Source organism: Drosophila subpulchrella, unplaced genomic scaffold, assembly GCF_014743375.2.
Source record: "Drosophila subpulchrella strain 33 F10 #4 breed RU33 unplaced genomic scaffold, RU_Dsub_v1.1 Primary Assembly Seq39, whole genome shotgun sequence".
NCBI classification, from domain to species: domain Eukaryota; kingdom Metazoa; phylum Arthropoda; class Insecta; order Diptera; family Drosophilidae; genus Drosophila; species Drosophila subpulchrella.
Genome location: NW_023665611.1, coordinates 1,055,263 through 1,070,546, shown reverse-complemented (window position 1 = coordinate 1,070,546; position 15,284 = coordinate 1,055,263). Strand labels below are relative to the sequence as shown.

Here is a 15,284-nt window from a genome sequence, read left to right as displayed (position 1 = left end):
GGATTGGAGTTAGCCAAATGGAATTTTAGCAAGTTGGATGATAATATCAAAGAACATCGATTCAAGTTAGACAGCAAAGATATCACAAAAACCTTAGGAATGTCGTGGAGGCCCCAGGTGGACGAATTTTGCTTTCGGTTCGATTTGCCAAAAACTAACGCTATGACGAAAAGGAACATTCTCTCAATTATTGCACGCGTATATGACATACTTGGCTTGTTAGGACCAGTGGTTATAAGATGCAAAATTTTTGTGCAGGAGCTGTGGATGAGTCATTTGGACTGGGACGAAATACTGCCGCAACAATTAATAGATCGTTGGCAATCTATTTATCCTGACTTGCACAATTTAAACCAAATCGCCATACCCCGATATGTAGGACTTTCCCCGAAACATGACTGCGAAATACATGGATTCGCAGATGCTTCACAGCGTGCATATGGCTGTTGTATATATCTGCGCTCAATTCAAAATGGATCAGTAGAATCGCATTTACTCATAGCAAAGTCAAAGGTTGGCCCAATTAAAGTCCTTTCTCTTCCACGACTAGAGCTCTGTGCTGCATCAATTCTTTGTGATACGTGGAACAAAATAAAATATAAGTTCAGCAACATACAAAAAGTTGTTTTCTGGACAGACTCCACAATCGTATTACGCTGGCTCACTATGCACTCTTCCCAATTAAATTGCTTTGTAGCCAATCGGATCTCAGGAATTCAAACTCAATCATCGAACATTTCTTGGCGTCATGTGCCAGGAAAAGAAAACCCGGCTGACATCATATCTCGTGGATGCAAGGTCAGCGAACTTCAAAATACAAGTTGGTTTACAGGGCCAACCTTTCTTAAGTTGGAAAAACATCTTTGGCCGCAGTCGTTGGACAAAATCGAAACCATAGATGCGGATTTGGAAATAAGAAAAATTTAATCATTCAAATGCACCGAATATAAAGGAAACATCATTGATCAAATTCTGAATCGAATCTCTTCGTATCATCGTGTTCTTCGAGTCACAGCTTACGTTTTGCGAGCGTTTAACAAGATCCCTGCAAGCAAAAACCTCTGCGTGTCGCTAGCGGTTGAAATGCCAGCAACTGAGTTGCAGCACTCGTTCCTGTTTATTGTAGGACTTATTCAGCATCAAACGTATTGGAAGGAAATATATTGTTTACAGAAGGGTAAAGTCCTCAGCGCAGATCTTCAAAGGCTGACACCTTTTCTGTCGGAATCAGCTACAGGAACTCGCACGGTGACACTGATTCGTGTTGGCGGGCGTCTAGAAAATGCGCAAATCCCGGTAGAAGCCAAGTACCCACTTTTACTGCCAAAAGATCACAAATTCACATATAAACTCGTCGAATTTCTTCACCATACTAACATGCACGCAGGGCCCAAGGCTCTAATCGGAATCCTGCGTCTCCAAGTATGGATCGTTAATTCTCGTCGACTAGTTAGCAAAGTGGTGCGCAACTGTGTCCACTGCTATCATTACAAGCCTCATTTGCTGGACCAGATCATGGGGTCACTTCCTGCGGACCGGTTGTCACTCACAAAACCCTTTGCTGTATCTGGAGTCGACCTGTGTGGTCCATTTCTGACGTCCTATCGCATTCGCGGAAAGGCTCCATACAAAACATATATGGCCGTCTTCGTTTGCTTTGCCACCAAAGCAGTACATGTAGAACTTGTATCTGATCTGTCAACTAATACCTTTATTCTCTGTTTAAAGCGCTTCATCGGGCGGAGAAGGTTGCCAAATCGGATATTCTGCGACAACGCAACCAACTTCGTTGGAACCCGCACTCAATTAGAGGAATTTAAAATGCAACTCTTCAGCCAGCAAGCGTTGAAGGACCTACAAATGTTCACCTCATCCAATGGCGTAGAATTTAGCTTCATTCCACCCCGTGCACCACATTTTGGCGGCTTGTGGGAGGCGGCGGTAAAGACCATGAAGCTTTTATTGGTAAAAAATACTGGTCACTCACATCTGACGTACGAGGAACTCCAAACTGTCGCAGTTGATGCTGAAGCTGTTGTCAACTCACGACCCCTCGCGCCTCTTTCAGAAGATCCAAACGATGGAGAAGCCCTCACTCCATCGCATTTTTTGGTCGGAACGTCTTTAAAGGCACTTCCAGAGCCAAGTTTAGAGGAATGCAACCTATCGCACTTGACACGTTGGCAACGGGTCACCCACATCAAGCAATAATTCTGGGAGCTTTGGCGACGAGATTACCTGCACACCTTGCAGGCCCGCAGCAAGTGGCTCTCTCCAAAGGCGAACATAGTCCCGGGGCAGCTGGTCATGATCCATGAAGACAACGCTTCACCTCAGCAATGGCCCTTGGGACGCATTACCAATACTTGCTCTGGAGCGGACGGAAGAGTCCGAGTCGTCGATATTAAGACAGCAAAAGGAGTCATTCGTCGTCCAATTCGTAAGGTTGCGCCCCTGCCTATCTCACCTGTATCTTGAAAGAACGACCGTCCTTCCAACGGGTGGAGTATGTTCACGCTTTATTTTAGTTGAAATTGTATGCTAAAAGATTACCCTCTATTGTAAAGCATTATGATCCACAATGAAAACGGTAAGTCATAAGCTTTCTTGTTATGCGCAGCCCAACCAAGTGTATAACCTAAAGCAGAATACAGTCTCACACAGTACTTCGTGAAGTAAATATCATTGACTCCGTCGTTTTAATTTTTGGATCAAGCTCCGCCATCTGCACAGGGGCAGAGGCGGTGCAATAACAACAACCACTGGCATTTGCACAAGGGCAAATTTCACCTTTGGCTGCCTCCCATTAGGCAGCGGATTAAACAATAATATTATAACATTAATATTACAAAGTCGGAGCTGTTTTTGGTCTTCGATTTCGAACAGTTTCAAACTTGTTCATCATTGAAATAATCAATGGACTCGTCTTCTTTTTTAAAAAGCGTGCTGAAAGTTATAAAAAAATTGTATTTCTTAATCTTTTGGGTGTTTCATATACAAGGTAAAGTACTTACGTTCTCTTTCTGAAGAAGAAACTCCCACTGAACTTTATCTTCGTCATTCAAAACATCCCCGCCATCTGCTTCTCTTTTCTTTAATCGAAGGAAAGCCTGCCTTCGATGGTACCTATAACTTTCTCGTAGAGAATTCATTCAATCACATATTAAAAATAATAAGGTAAGATATATATCCGTACTTGCCAGTTTTCTTCAAAGTTTCGCCAATGAATTACCATTTGTCTCTGAATACGTTACAATCAGTGGTAATATCAATTAGTAGGGTCCCAAATTGCGCTATGATTTTTAGCGCAATGAATTATAAATTTTCTTCCATCACTTAAGAATCTTTTGATGCGTTTTTGTCGTTGCGAACATATTTTGCGATTTGACTTATAGTGGCATGATTAATAGCTCAAGAAATATATAAAATAAATTACTTTTAGCGGTATTTCGTTTTTTTTTTGTTTGACATAAAGACTGCTGACTTTTGACTGCTAACGTTTAAGATTGCTCAACCTTTTCAATGAGTGGTCTGATTTCAACCGTTATGCGAAAGCAATATAAGCGTTGCTTTGCTGTGCACTATGAAATATTCAAAAACTTTTAAAAGGTTTATTAAAATATGTAAAATTGTTTATATAGCTAAACATTCAAATTCAACAATAAATATTATATGTTTAGTGAGTTAAAGTTTTTGTAACTCGCATATATTTTTGGCTTCCTCTAAATCACTGACAGCTTTGCATACCTCAGAAAACAAGTCTTTTAAAATAGACGCTTGTCTACCTTGGGACCCGTCTATTGTGATTGTAGGAATAAATGTTACAGGAGGCCTTAGTGCGTGTGTGGCTTCTCCGTTCATTTTAAGCAAATCCAGGCCTTGGTTACTGCCGAAACATTTTTGAATGAGCGTATAGTCTATATTGTGTTGTTTTGCGCACTGAAAATATACAATTGACTTTTATTGTAAATAAATCTACAAGGAATACCGCTATAGTCGAGTATCTCGACTATCAGATACCCGTTACTCAGCTATAGGGACCAAAGGGAAATCTAGATATACAAACAGCAAAGCGAGATTGAAATGCGTCACCTACCGGCGGTAGACAGATTTAAGCGTTGTGGGTTTAGAGTGGGCGTGGCAAAGTTTTTTTGATCAATCGATAGGTATTGACGAGACCAATACATTTCAGTTAAATTTTTTTATCTAGCATAAAAATTGTCGGCGCCACAGGCTTGGGCGGTTTGTGGGCATTAGAGTGAGCGTGGCAAAGTCTTTTTTTGATCAATCGATAGGTATTGACGAGACCAATACTTTTCAGTTATAATTTTTTATCTAGCATAAAAATTGTGGGCGCCACAGGCTTGGGCGGTTTGTGTGCGTTAGAGTGGGCGTGGCATATTCGCGTAACAAACTTGCGCTGCGCTCAAGCCTACGGAATCTAAGTCTGAAATCTTATTTCTCTATCTTTGATATTTTCCGAGATACCCGCGTTCATATCTACGATTTTTTGAAAATTGTGGTCGGGTTGTGGGCGTTAAAGTAGGCGTGGAAAATTTTTTTTTGGGTCAATTGATGAGAACAATACATTTCAGTTAAAATTTTTATTCTAGCATCATCTAGGGGCCACAGTTTTGGGCGGCTTGTGGGCGTTAGAGTGGGCGTGGCACTCTGCTGAAACAAACTTGCCCTGCGTAAGAAGCTCAGGAACCTGCACGCCAAATCTCAATAGCCTAGCTCTTATAGTTTCTGAGATCTTAGCGTTCATCCGGACGGACAGACAGACGGACATGGCTAGATCGACTCGTCTTGTGATCCTGATCAAGAATATATAAACTTTATGGGGTCGGAAACGCTTCCTTCTGCCTGTTACACACTTTCCGACGAATCTGGTATACCCTTTTACTTTACGGGTAACGGGTATAATAATACAGAAAATTCATCGAGAAGACCGCCCGAAAATAAAGAAGGTCAGATGTAAGTAAAGCAAGCCCAATCCATGTAAGGTTTTTAATTACAATACCTTAAAGATTATAGTTTTTTTAAATAATGGCGGCGAAAGCTTGAATTGCTTATATTTTATAATATATATTATATATATTTTTTTCTTTTGAATGGTCCGTGCTCACGCCAGAAGGGCGTTCAATTTCTGGAGGCAGTGTCGAACGGCTGTTTTTTCCAGATGTCTAAGTCTCGCTCGCACTGTCCTCCGCTCTCCCTCTTCATATCTCCCCTAAGTCTCCGCTCCGCTCTGGGGCGCTTAAGTTAAGCTAGGCTTAAGCAGTTTTATTTTCCAGGTGTAAGAACAATCACCCACGCACGTCGCGTAAACAAAGCGAAAGTAGCCCCGCGTTTTTGCTTACCTTCGTTCTTGGGACTTCAAATATTTCAGTGATCAAGCCACCCCCATCAGTCCGATTTGAACATTTTGGATTCCTACTCATCTAATTATCAACACAAAATCTCATTTGCACATATCCAAATTCTTAAAAAAATTTGAGCGCGAGGCAGACCTTAGCGTTGTAGGTTTTTTGGGCGTTAGAATGGGCTTTGCACGTTCGGATAGCAAACTTGCTATGAATCAGACTCCAAGGAATGTGAATCTTAAAGGTTAGTGACCCTGATCAGGAATATATAGCTTGGCAGTTGGTGCGACCTTAAACTTTGAATACCCTTGCAGAGAGTGATTTAACTTTAACCAGAAGTTCAAAACGCAGTGAAGGTGACGTTTTTGACACTATATATGTTCTTGATCAGCATCACTAGACGAATTGATATTGCTATGTCCGTCTGCTTCAATACCGTAGGGAAGTTCAGGTTTAAGCCTAGCGCTTTGTATTTTTCGCAATTGTCTAAAAATATGTATGCGGAGATGAAGTTTGAAAACGCACTAATCTTAAGGACCCGATCGGATTAGGCTAGCAAATTTAGTTTTTTTAACAAAATTTGCGTAGTATAAGCCCTATTGACATGAAACTGGGCAAATCGTAGTTTTTTAAGCTTACCATGACTATAACTATGGCAAAGCCGCTTGCAAAAAGTCTCCTTTTTTAGCCACACATTTTCTAGACATATTGTATTAATATGAAAGCGATCGCTCAAGTCATTTTTGAGATACCGTGGGTACTGTTGGATAAAAGCGAGAAATGGGTACACCCCCTTCATTTGCTCAACTATTTCTATTTGCATATTTCTATTGCATAATTTCCAAAGTAATGGTTTTATATTTGGATTTTTTCTTAGTTCAGTGTTTCCTAATGCTAGGTAGACACCACAAGATATAGTTTTAAGTTTCAAATACAAATTATTTAAAATCTATATTCTTTTATCTTGTCTTAGTCTGAACAGAGGTAAGTTTTAATATTTAATATTATTTTTCGAGTGCTTTTAATTAATTTTATAAGGTTTGTTAGCTGATTCCAAGTCTGGACAGCATTTACTAGAAAACGATGATCACAACTATCTTTAAAGGTATGCCTGTTGTGTGGTCATGACTACTTTGTGAAAATGCATTAACACTCTAAGCTTGATCAGAAATTGCAAAGACATTTTAAAGATATTGTCTGCGCTTTCGGTGTTACGTTCAAATCTTTTAACTTTGAAGACCCACCTGGTTTTCAGCCGAGCGAGACTTAAATCACTTCAGATTCCAAATTACTCGACTTATATGCAGTCTTATGTTGGTTGGTAATAAATTTGGTTTGAGGAAGAACTGCCTGAGCATGCTTTATGTTCTGCCAGAAGTTTTGTAAACATGGTCCTGCCAGAAACAAGTGCTGTTTATTGTATAGCCCTGGATTGCCAACGTAATCAAAGAAAATATTTTTGGGTTTTGGTAAGTAAGTAAGTAAGATTTCATTCGTAGTGGACTAAATAAGTTTTTTATAAATCACTTTTATTATACGCTCAGAAATATTACACACAGACTTACACATATGTGTGCATATATTTTAATGTTTCAATTTGAGATCAAATTTTTCAGATCATTCAGATGCAAGGAGAACAAAAAATAGCGAGAACAAAACCTTGAGGAAGAGGGGTGCAGGTACGAATTTCACGTATCTTCAGGTGCACAAATTTTTTGTTAAGGTCATTCCTGTTTATATTATTTTCCTGCTCAAACCAGTGTTTAGAGTTTTGATAAATTTTTCAGAATATAACTATTTTAGCAATTTTTTTTTGCACTACACTTTTTTACAGCGTTTTATACGAATCTTTAAAAGCGGCGGTCCTTTATCTGGTTCGTTTGGCATAAGCTACGCCTTCTTTTGTAATTACTGACAATATTTTGACTGATCCTACGGCAGCTATATGATATAGTCGTCCGATTTCGATAAAATTTAATTCGAAATTCAAACCTAATTAAAAAATGTTATTTCCAAGCTTAGGAGGTTATAAGCTAAAAAACACCAAAGATATAATTTTTTAAAATTTTTTTTCCGATTATACCTATGGGAGCTATAAGATATGGTTGTCCGATCCGGCTGGTTCCGACTTATATACTACCTGCAAAAGATATAAGACTTTTGGGAAAGTTTCAGCCCGATAGCCTTTAAACTGAGAGACTAATTTGCGTAGAAACGGACGGACAGACGGACATGGCTAGATCGACTCGTCTAGTCATGCTGATCAAGAATATATATACTTTATGGGGTCGGAAACGTCTCCTTCACTGCGTTGCAAACTTCTGACTGAAATCAATATACCCTCTGCAAGGGTATAAAAATGGTAGCAAATTGAACGCATGTAACTAAGTTCTTTGAAAACATTCTTACACCCCATTTGCAACATAGTTGTAGGTCTCATATTTCCTCTGAGAACACGGATTTATAAAACGTAGCTTAACGACAACAAGCTCCGCGTGTATAAAGCATTGGTTGTTGTCTGGCCACTTGTTTGTACTGATCATAAAGCATCAATGTCCAAGGAAGAAAAACAAATTAAGACCAAATTTACTACGAATTTTAATAGATTCTGTAACACTGACAGTCCCCAAAACCGTCGATGGTTTCTGTGACACTTCTGTTGAAATTAATTTTCTGGCTGCATTTCGGCGATTTCCATCGAAGAGGCCCCTTTTGGCTACCTGCGATACACATTTAAACTAGCATAGTTCTTATGTTTTTCCAAAATCTATTGCTGATGCGAGTTGAGAATTACCATTCCATCCTTACCGGCAACCGCATTATGTGGGACTCCTTTCACCAATATTCATCGTTTTTCAAAGATTTTGTATCTCCATTGTCGATATGTCGCATCCTATTGGTTACATTTATATCATTTCCGAATATAGTACCTTTCATATCTTCTATTAAATTAAAAGTATTTTTAACTATAAAAAAGTACCTATCTGGTTTTCGAATTTACAAAATGTTATATAAACATCTCTCAACTTCTATGTTTTTTGTGTACGTCAATTTAAACACTGTAAGGATGCTTTCTCGGCCGGGGTACAGATCTCAGTCGGATCTACAATTTACAAGAAAATTTGTAAATCACCGAAACACCGGACTAGAGGGTTCCACTCCACAGGGGAACGGTTAACTTTGAGGGGAGTCTTCACCGGAGGTCCTTATTTACGTCGAGGAAAAGGCAGATGACGTTGGTCATGCAGAGTCCAATTCCTGGGCTGCGACCTAACGGGCGGGCCGGAGTCTTGTATTTCGCGTCAGAGGCGAAAAAACCACCGGGCTGGACCTTCGGGCGAAGCCAAACCGGGAGGATACTTTGCGGGTGTAAGTCTTGGGTTTCGCGTAGGAGACGAAAAATCCACCGGGCTGGACCTTCGGGCGAGGCCAAGCCGGGAGAATACTTTACGGGTGTAAGGTAGCACGAGGGCGGGGCCGCGCAAGAGCCTCAGAACGACGAAGGAGCTAGGATTGCGGATAAGGCGGGAAGGGTGTCCACGCGCAAATCCCAAAACTACGGAAGGGACAGGAAAAACTAGGATTCCGGATAAGGCGGGAAGGGTGTCCACGCGCAAATCCCACAAACTACAGAGGTGGCAGGAAAATTAGGATTTTGAGATACGGCGGGAAGGGTGTTCACGCACGAATCCCAAAACTACGGAGGAGGCAGGAAAACTAGGCTTGCGAGATAAGGCGGGAAGGGTGTCCACGCGCAAATCCCAAAACTACGGAGGAGGCAGGAAAACTAGGCTTGCGGATAAGGCGGGAAGGGTGTCCACGCGCAAATCCCAAAAACTACAGAGGTAGGACAACTACTGGACCGAACGGGAAGGGGGTCCACATTCAGGTCCGAAGCAGCAATGTGAACGGGCTAAGGTTAGGTTAGACTTGGTGCCTGACTACGAGAAGGAAACACACGATCGAGAGGTGCAATTATATATTCTTTACCGTTTATTCAATTTATCCTCACTCGGGTCCGCTACACTGTTTTGAGCACATGAGAACCTGATCGTACTAACCTCAGCTGACTTGTTTATATATAAATGTGTATTTTGAAATCGTCCGCGTAACCACCGCGTAACCACCGCGTAGAACTTGGTCGCCTTCAGTTGTCGGAACACGCGCGATTAGGCGTCCAGGCTGACCTATGCTGCGATTCTCCACCGGCGGAAAGGCTCGAGGAGAACACCTGGTTTTCGAAGCCTCGCTAAGCCGTGTCCGAATCACACGTCTTACCCGTTCTGCGATCCCGACAGAAGAGACACGCCACGATCGCTGCGTGACCGCCTTCCATTTCCGCCCTTTTCCTGCATTCGGTATTTCTCCCCCCCCCCCCCCCCACCTTTCTTCCCGCGACGCAATGTAGAGGCGCCCGTCGTCCTTGATGGTGACGATGAACTTGTAAGCGCCCGCTCCGACGGCTATTCGCACTCGACGTCCACGACCGATGCGGGTAGCCACCTTCAATTCTATTTGCCTTATGAGGCGTCGGGGCAGGCAGCGTAAGTTGCTGCCCCCGATCCAACCTTCTGGTAGTGGGCATAGGTCGTCCTCCGTTTCTGCCGACAGGTCTACCTCTATCGGAAAAATGGGTGATGCGCTCGTTTCGGTCGCCGGCTGCGCGTGCCTAAGGACCGTGCCAACGGTAGGCTCGGGGTACCTAACTCCCGACAGATCCGTGAGGACCTGCTCTAGCACCTGGTTCTCCCATTCAGTGAGTGGTTCGCCAGGATGGTGGCAACTTGGGGCTCGTTGGGGGTTCCCATCTTCTCGCGTCGTGGACCAAAGATTCCTTCCGCTCCCAGGGCGAGAACGTTCAACATAGACTCTGGAGTGCGTGTTCTCGGCCGCCTGGTCCTGCTGAGGCGACGCCACGAAGGAACGGCGAAACAGAGGCCTTTCTTCTTCATCGTCCTCGGTGTCCGTGACCAACTCGAAGCCGGCCAGATACTCGGAACACGGAACGATCGGTGTCGGGGAGGAGTTGTTAGACCATCGGATCCCTTAGTAGCTGTCCCCTCTGATTGGGCTGCTACGTCGTACGGCGAACGATCGGCCTCGAGGTTACCCCCTTTGCCGGCTTCCAATGCCGGGTATGGGGGTGGGGATGGAGGTTCGTCCGCATATGGCCCTTGTGCGGGTAGCCCAGGTACCTTTATGAGCACCGAGCGGACTTCGATGCGGATGAGCGACACGTGTCCGGCGTACCTGCACACCTGGTCCTCGGTCGTATGGTGGTAGAAATGTTCTACGTCCGGGAATCGTGGTTGTCCGGGCCGTGAATACCTCGGATGGCCGGCCCGGGGATCGCGCCTGGTCCACGGGTAGTCCTCATCCGATTCGTATTGTCGCGACTCGGCGTAGCACGGCTCCCCTGGCAGTCGTCCTTGGGGATGACCGTGCGGTGAGCTGTATCCAGAGCGTGGGGGTCGACTGAATCGGTCGGAGTCGTGGTCGCTGGCGTTATCGTCGTCGTCGTCGGGGCGGTACGAGGCTGGTGGGGGTGACGTTGGCTGGTAGCATCGCCGCGACTCCCCGGGTCGGGGACTCCACAGACCTCCGCGAAGTCCAGCAAAGTGTGGGTCGCCGGGATCCTAGGAATCGTCGCCGTCCATTCCCGTTGAGCTACCCTCGGCTTCACCTTCGGAGGTGGGGAACTCCTCCTCCTCTTCTTCTTCACGGCCGTCCCCGTACTTTGCCCCCGGGTAAAAGGTCTCGGTGTCGTTGGAGTCGTCGGATACCATGATTACCTCGTCCATCTGGAATATTAGTCTAGACTTATTGGTATAACCCGACCTTCTGAACTCCCTACCTAACGGTGTAGCTAACATAGGACTCGTTAATCTTAACCTAATACAAGCATTGATCTTAAAATTATTCCGCGAATCCGTGCGCTTACCGTGACGGGTTACTCGCCCCGGCGATGCTGTCGTCGATCGTGTCGGAGGTGTCCACCGCATAGTACAGCTTAATCTGCGATGTATTGGCGATTCGTCGCCGTCGATCTCCCGGACGCCGCCGTCAGTCTCCCGGACGCCGCAGGCGTACCAAGTTTGGAGACGTAAACTTCGCGACGGTATAGGGACCGTCGTATTTGGGAGCGAGTTAGGCGGCGAATCCCTCAGCGGCTTTTGATAAGGGATGTTGTCGCAGCTACACTTGACTCCCCAGCGTTGGTCTCCATTCGCGCCTTCGAAGGTTATAGTGCCTCGCCTGCTCTAGAGATGCGCGTTGTAGATTCGATCGTACGATGTCGAAGATTCCTTTGAGATGCGACGCCTTGTCTTCAGGACCTTTATGTACGACCCCCGATCCAGGGGTAAGTTCGTCGTACAGCATCGCAGGCAAGCGTAACTCCCGTCCCTGAGTGAGAAATGCGGGAGTGTAGCCCGTCGAGTCCGATATGCTACTATTGATAGCGAGGGAAATCTCCGGCAACATACTATCGCAAGAACTTTGGTCGTCTTCCGACAGCTGAAATATCAGCGTCTTCACAGTACGGTTGGTCCTCTCGGTGGGATTCTCCTGCGGACAATACGGAGCCGTGTACTGGACTTCCACGCCGAGTTTAGTAAAGTAGTCTTTTAGGGCCCGACTTGTGAATTGGGTTCCATTGTCGCACACGAACTTCCGGGGGACGCCCACTCGCCCGAGTACGCGTTCCCGAAACGCTTTCTGTACTACAGCGGTAGTGGCTTTCCGGAGTGGGATCAACTCTACCCATTTGGAGAACACGTCGTGGAAAACCAGATGCATGGAGTTTCCCTGTTTCGAACGGGGCAGTTGCCCTACGAAGTCAGCACAAAGAATGTCAAAGGGTTTGCTTACGACGCGGGTTACCATTTTCCCTGCTGCTTTGGTCTGAACGGACTTAAATTTCTGGCACGACTCGCATGCCGAACATGGTGTTTTGCGTCGCGGTACATGCCGGGCCAGAAATATCTCTGTGACAGGCGGTTAATCGTCTTTCGGACCCCCAAGTGTCCTGCGGTCGGGGAATCATGACACTCATATAAGACCCGGGCTCTATGGGGCGTGGGTACACAGAGTTTCCACGGGAAGTAGTCCTCGTCGTCGGCGCGGTAACCCATGTTCCTTTATAGCTGGCCGTTCTCTAGCGTATAGTCCGCGAACTTCTCAGGCGCGTCGTTTACCTTGTCTTTCATCTTTCCGATCGGTAATGACTTCGAATCGGCCCAGATGATGGCCAGACACTCTTTCTCTGTCGTCGTATAGTTATGTTCCGCAGGAGTTAGTCGGCGGCTAGCGTATGCGATGACCTTCTCTTGACCCTCGATGTCCTGAGATAACACCGCTCCCAATCCGACGTCACTCGCGTCAATCTGCAAAACAAACTTCTGGTCGAAATCCGGACAACCCAACACGGGGGCGATGGTCAGGCATCTTCCAATCTCTTCCAAGGCGGTTTGCTGTCCCGGTCCCCAGGTCCACTTCCGACCTTTCTTCAGTAGCGCGGTCACTGGTTGTACGATGGTCGCGAAACTAGGGACGAACCTCCGATACCATGATGCCATCCCGATCCATTGGCGGAGTTCCTTCAGGTTGGTGGGGGTCTTCAAGCCATTAATCGCGGACACCTTCTCGGGGTCAGTCTGAATCCCTTCGCCACTGATCACATGACCGAGGTAAACCAGTTTTTGCTTGAAGAAAGTACACTTCTTTGGATTTATCCTCAAATTTTCCGCCCGCAATCTTCGGAACACTTCGGCGAGGTTAGCGAAGTGTTGTGCCTCCGTAGCGCTAATGACAATAATGTCATCTAAATAAGCGAAGGCGACCGGCTCCATCTCCGCCCCGATTACGCTATCCAGAGCACGTTGAAACGTGGCAATGGCGGAGTGCAGCCCAAAGGGCATGACCTTCCATTGGTATAGTCCCCGACCTGGAACGGTGAAGACCGTGTATTGGCGACTATCCCTGGCCATGGGTATTTGCCAATAACCGTTTTTCAGATCCAACGTGGAGATGTACCGGGCTTGTCGCAACTTCTCCAGGATGTGATTGATCCTCGGGACCGGGTAGGCGTCGGGCACCGAGTGTGCGTTCAACTGTCGGTAGTCGACGCACATGCGCCAATCGCCAGCCTTTCTCCTCACCAAAACGATTGGTGCGCTGTGTGGGCTCCTGGAAGGCTCGATGGCTCTGGAGCGGAGTAGCTAGTCTACTTGGGTATCGATGACGTGTTGCATAGCGGGGTTCCTGGGATAATACCTTTGCTTCAATGGTTTATCGTCGCGTATGACGATACGGTGTTCGGCGACATGCGACACCCCCTGGAGACTCTCGAATAAAGCTAACTCTCGGTCGATGAAGCCTTGTTGCCCCAGGCTCAAAGGTACAATTTGTCGCTCTTCGTCGTGCTCTCCCGCTTCCATCCTTACGGGTATCCCAGTGTCGTCTGTCGTGGCCGTGGCCCGCGTAGGCGTCGGGCTGAGAGCCTCTGGTCCTCCGTGCCTGGCAGTCCCCAATTGGACCTTAACCTCGACGGGGCGTACTGCTTCTCCTCGATCGTCCCTCGGTGTCAGTCTGAATCCCTTCGCCACTGATCACATGACCGAGGTAAACCAGTTTTTGCTTGAAGAAAGTACACTTCTTTGGATTTATCCTCAAATTTTCCGCCCGCAATCTTCGGAACACTTCGGCGAGGTTAGCGAAGTGTTGTGCCTCCGTAGCGCTAATGACAATAATGTCATCTAAATAAGCGAAGGCGACCGGCTCCATCTCCGCCCCGATTACGCTATCCAGAGCACGTTGAAACGTGCCCAAAGGGCATGACCTTCCATTGGTATAGTCCCCGACCTGGAACGGTGAAGACCGTGTATTGGCGACTATCCCTGGCCATGGGTATTTGCCAATAACCGTTTTTCAGATCCAACGTGGAGATGTACCGGGCTTGTCGCAACTTCTCCAGGATGTGATTGATCCTCGGGACCGGGTAGGCGTCGGGCACCGAGTGTGCGTTCAACTGTCGGTAGTCGACGCACATGCGCCAATCGCCAGCCTTTCTCCTCACCAAAACGATTGGTGCGCTGTGTGGGCTCCTGGAAGGCTCGATGGCTCTGGAGCGGAGTAGCTAGTCTACTTGGGTATCGATGACGTGTTGCATAGCGGGGTTCCTGGGATAATACCTTTGCTTCAATGGTTTATCGTCGCGTATGACGATACGGTGTTCGGCGACATGCGACACCCCCTGGAGACTCTCGAATAAAGCTAACTCTCGGTCGATGAAGCCTTGTTGCCCCAGGCTCAAAGGTACAATTTGTCGCTCTTCGTCGTGCTCTCCCGCTTCCATCCTTACGGGTATCCCAGTGTCGTCTGTCGTGGCCGTGGCCCGCGTAGGCGTCGGGCTGAGAGCCTCTGGTCCTCCGTGCCTGGCAGTCCCCAATTGGACCTTAACCTCGACGGGGCGTACTGCTTCTCCTCGATCGTCCCTCGGTGGTATGAGCACTGGCAGTAACAACGGATCGCCTACCTCTTGTGGCTCAGACTGCAAGTCAAGGGTGGCATGCCCACATCGCACGCGCGTTCCTGCGGTCTTGACAAAATCCATCCTAAGTATCACTCGGTCCAACATGGTGGGCATCACCAACATGGGTAAGAGTACTGTGGTGCCCGCCAACGTGACCGGAGTTCGCCACAATTTCGTCACGTCCAGACATGACCGATCGGCCAACGCTATTCTAGTGACCATATCCCGAACCTCGCCGGCGCAGGCGACCAGGTTTGTAAAACTTTCACTGGCGAAACTCCTCAATGCCCCGGTATCCGTGGGTATCCGACGTCTACCCGTGAGGTCCCTTGCTCGATCATGCGGTGGGTCACGTGTCCTGCCTGTGTAGTACTCTCCGAGTTCCG

At 46.6% G+C, this 15,284-nt stretch overlaps 1 protein-coding gene across 4 annotated transcripts in view; it reads right to left on the bottom strand.

The window, feature by feature from the left end:
- LOC119561981 (gamma-interferon-inducible lysosomal thiol reductase) overlaps positions 1-15,284 on the bottom strand; it is a 184,623-nt gene that overhangs the window by 28,219 nt on the left and 141,120 nt on the right. For 3 of the 4 annotated variants that reach the window (XM_037875374.1, XM_037875373.1, XM_037875372.1), the window contains exon 3: positions 3,748-3,939. In XM_037875374.1, the coding sequence (XP_037731302.1) occupies positions 3,748-3,939 (192 nt within the window). Of the gene's footprint in view, positions 1-3,597; positions 3,940-15,284 lie in introns of those variants that run through there. The other variant, XM_037875376.1, reaches the window with a different exon arrangement.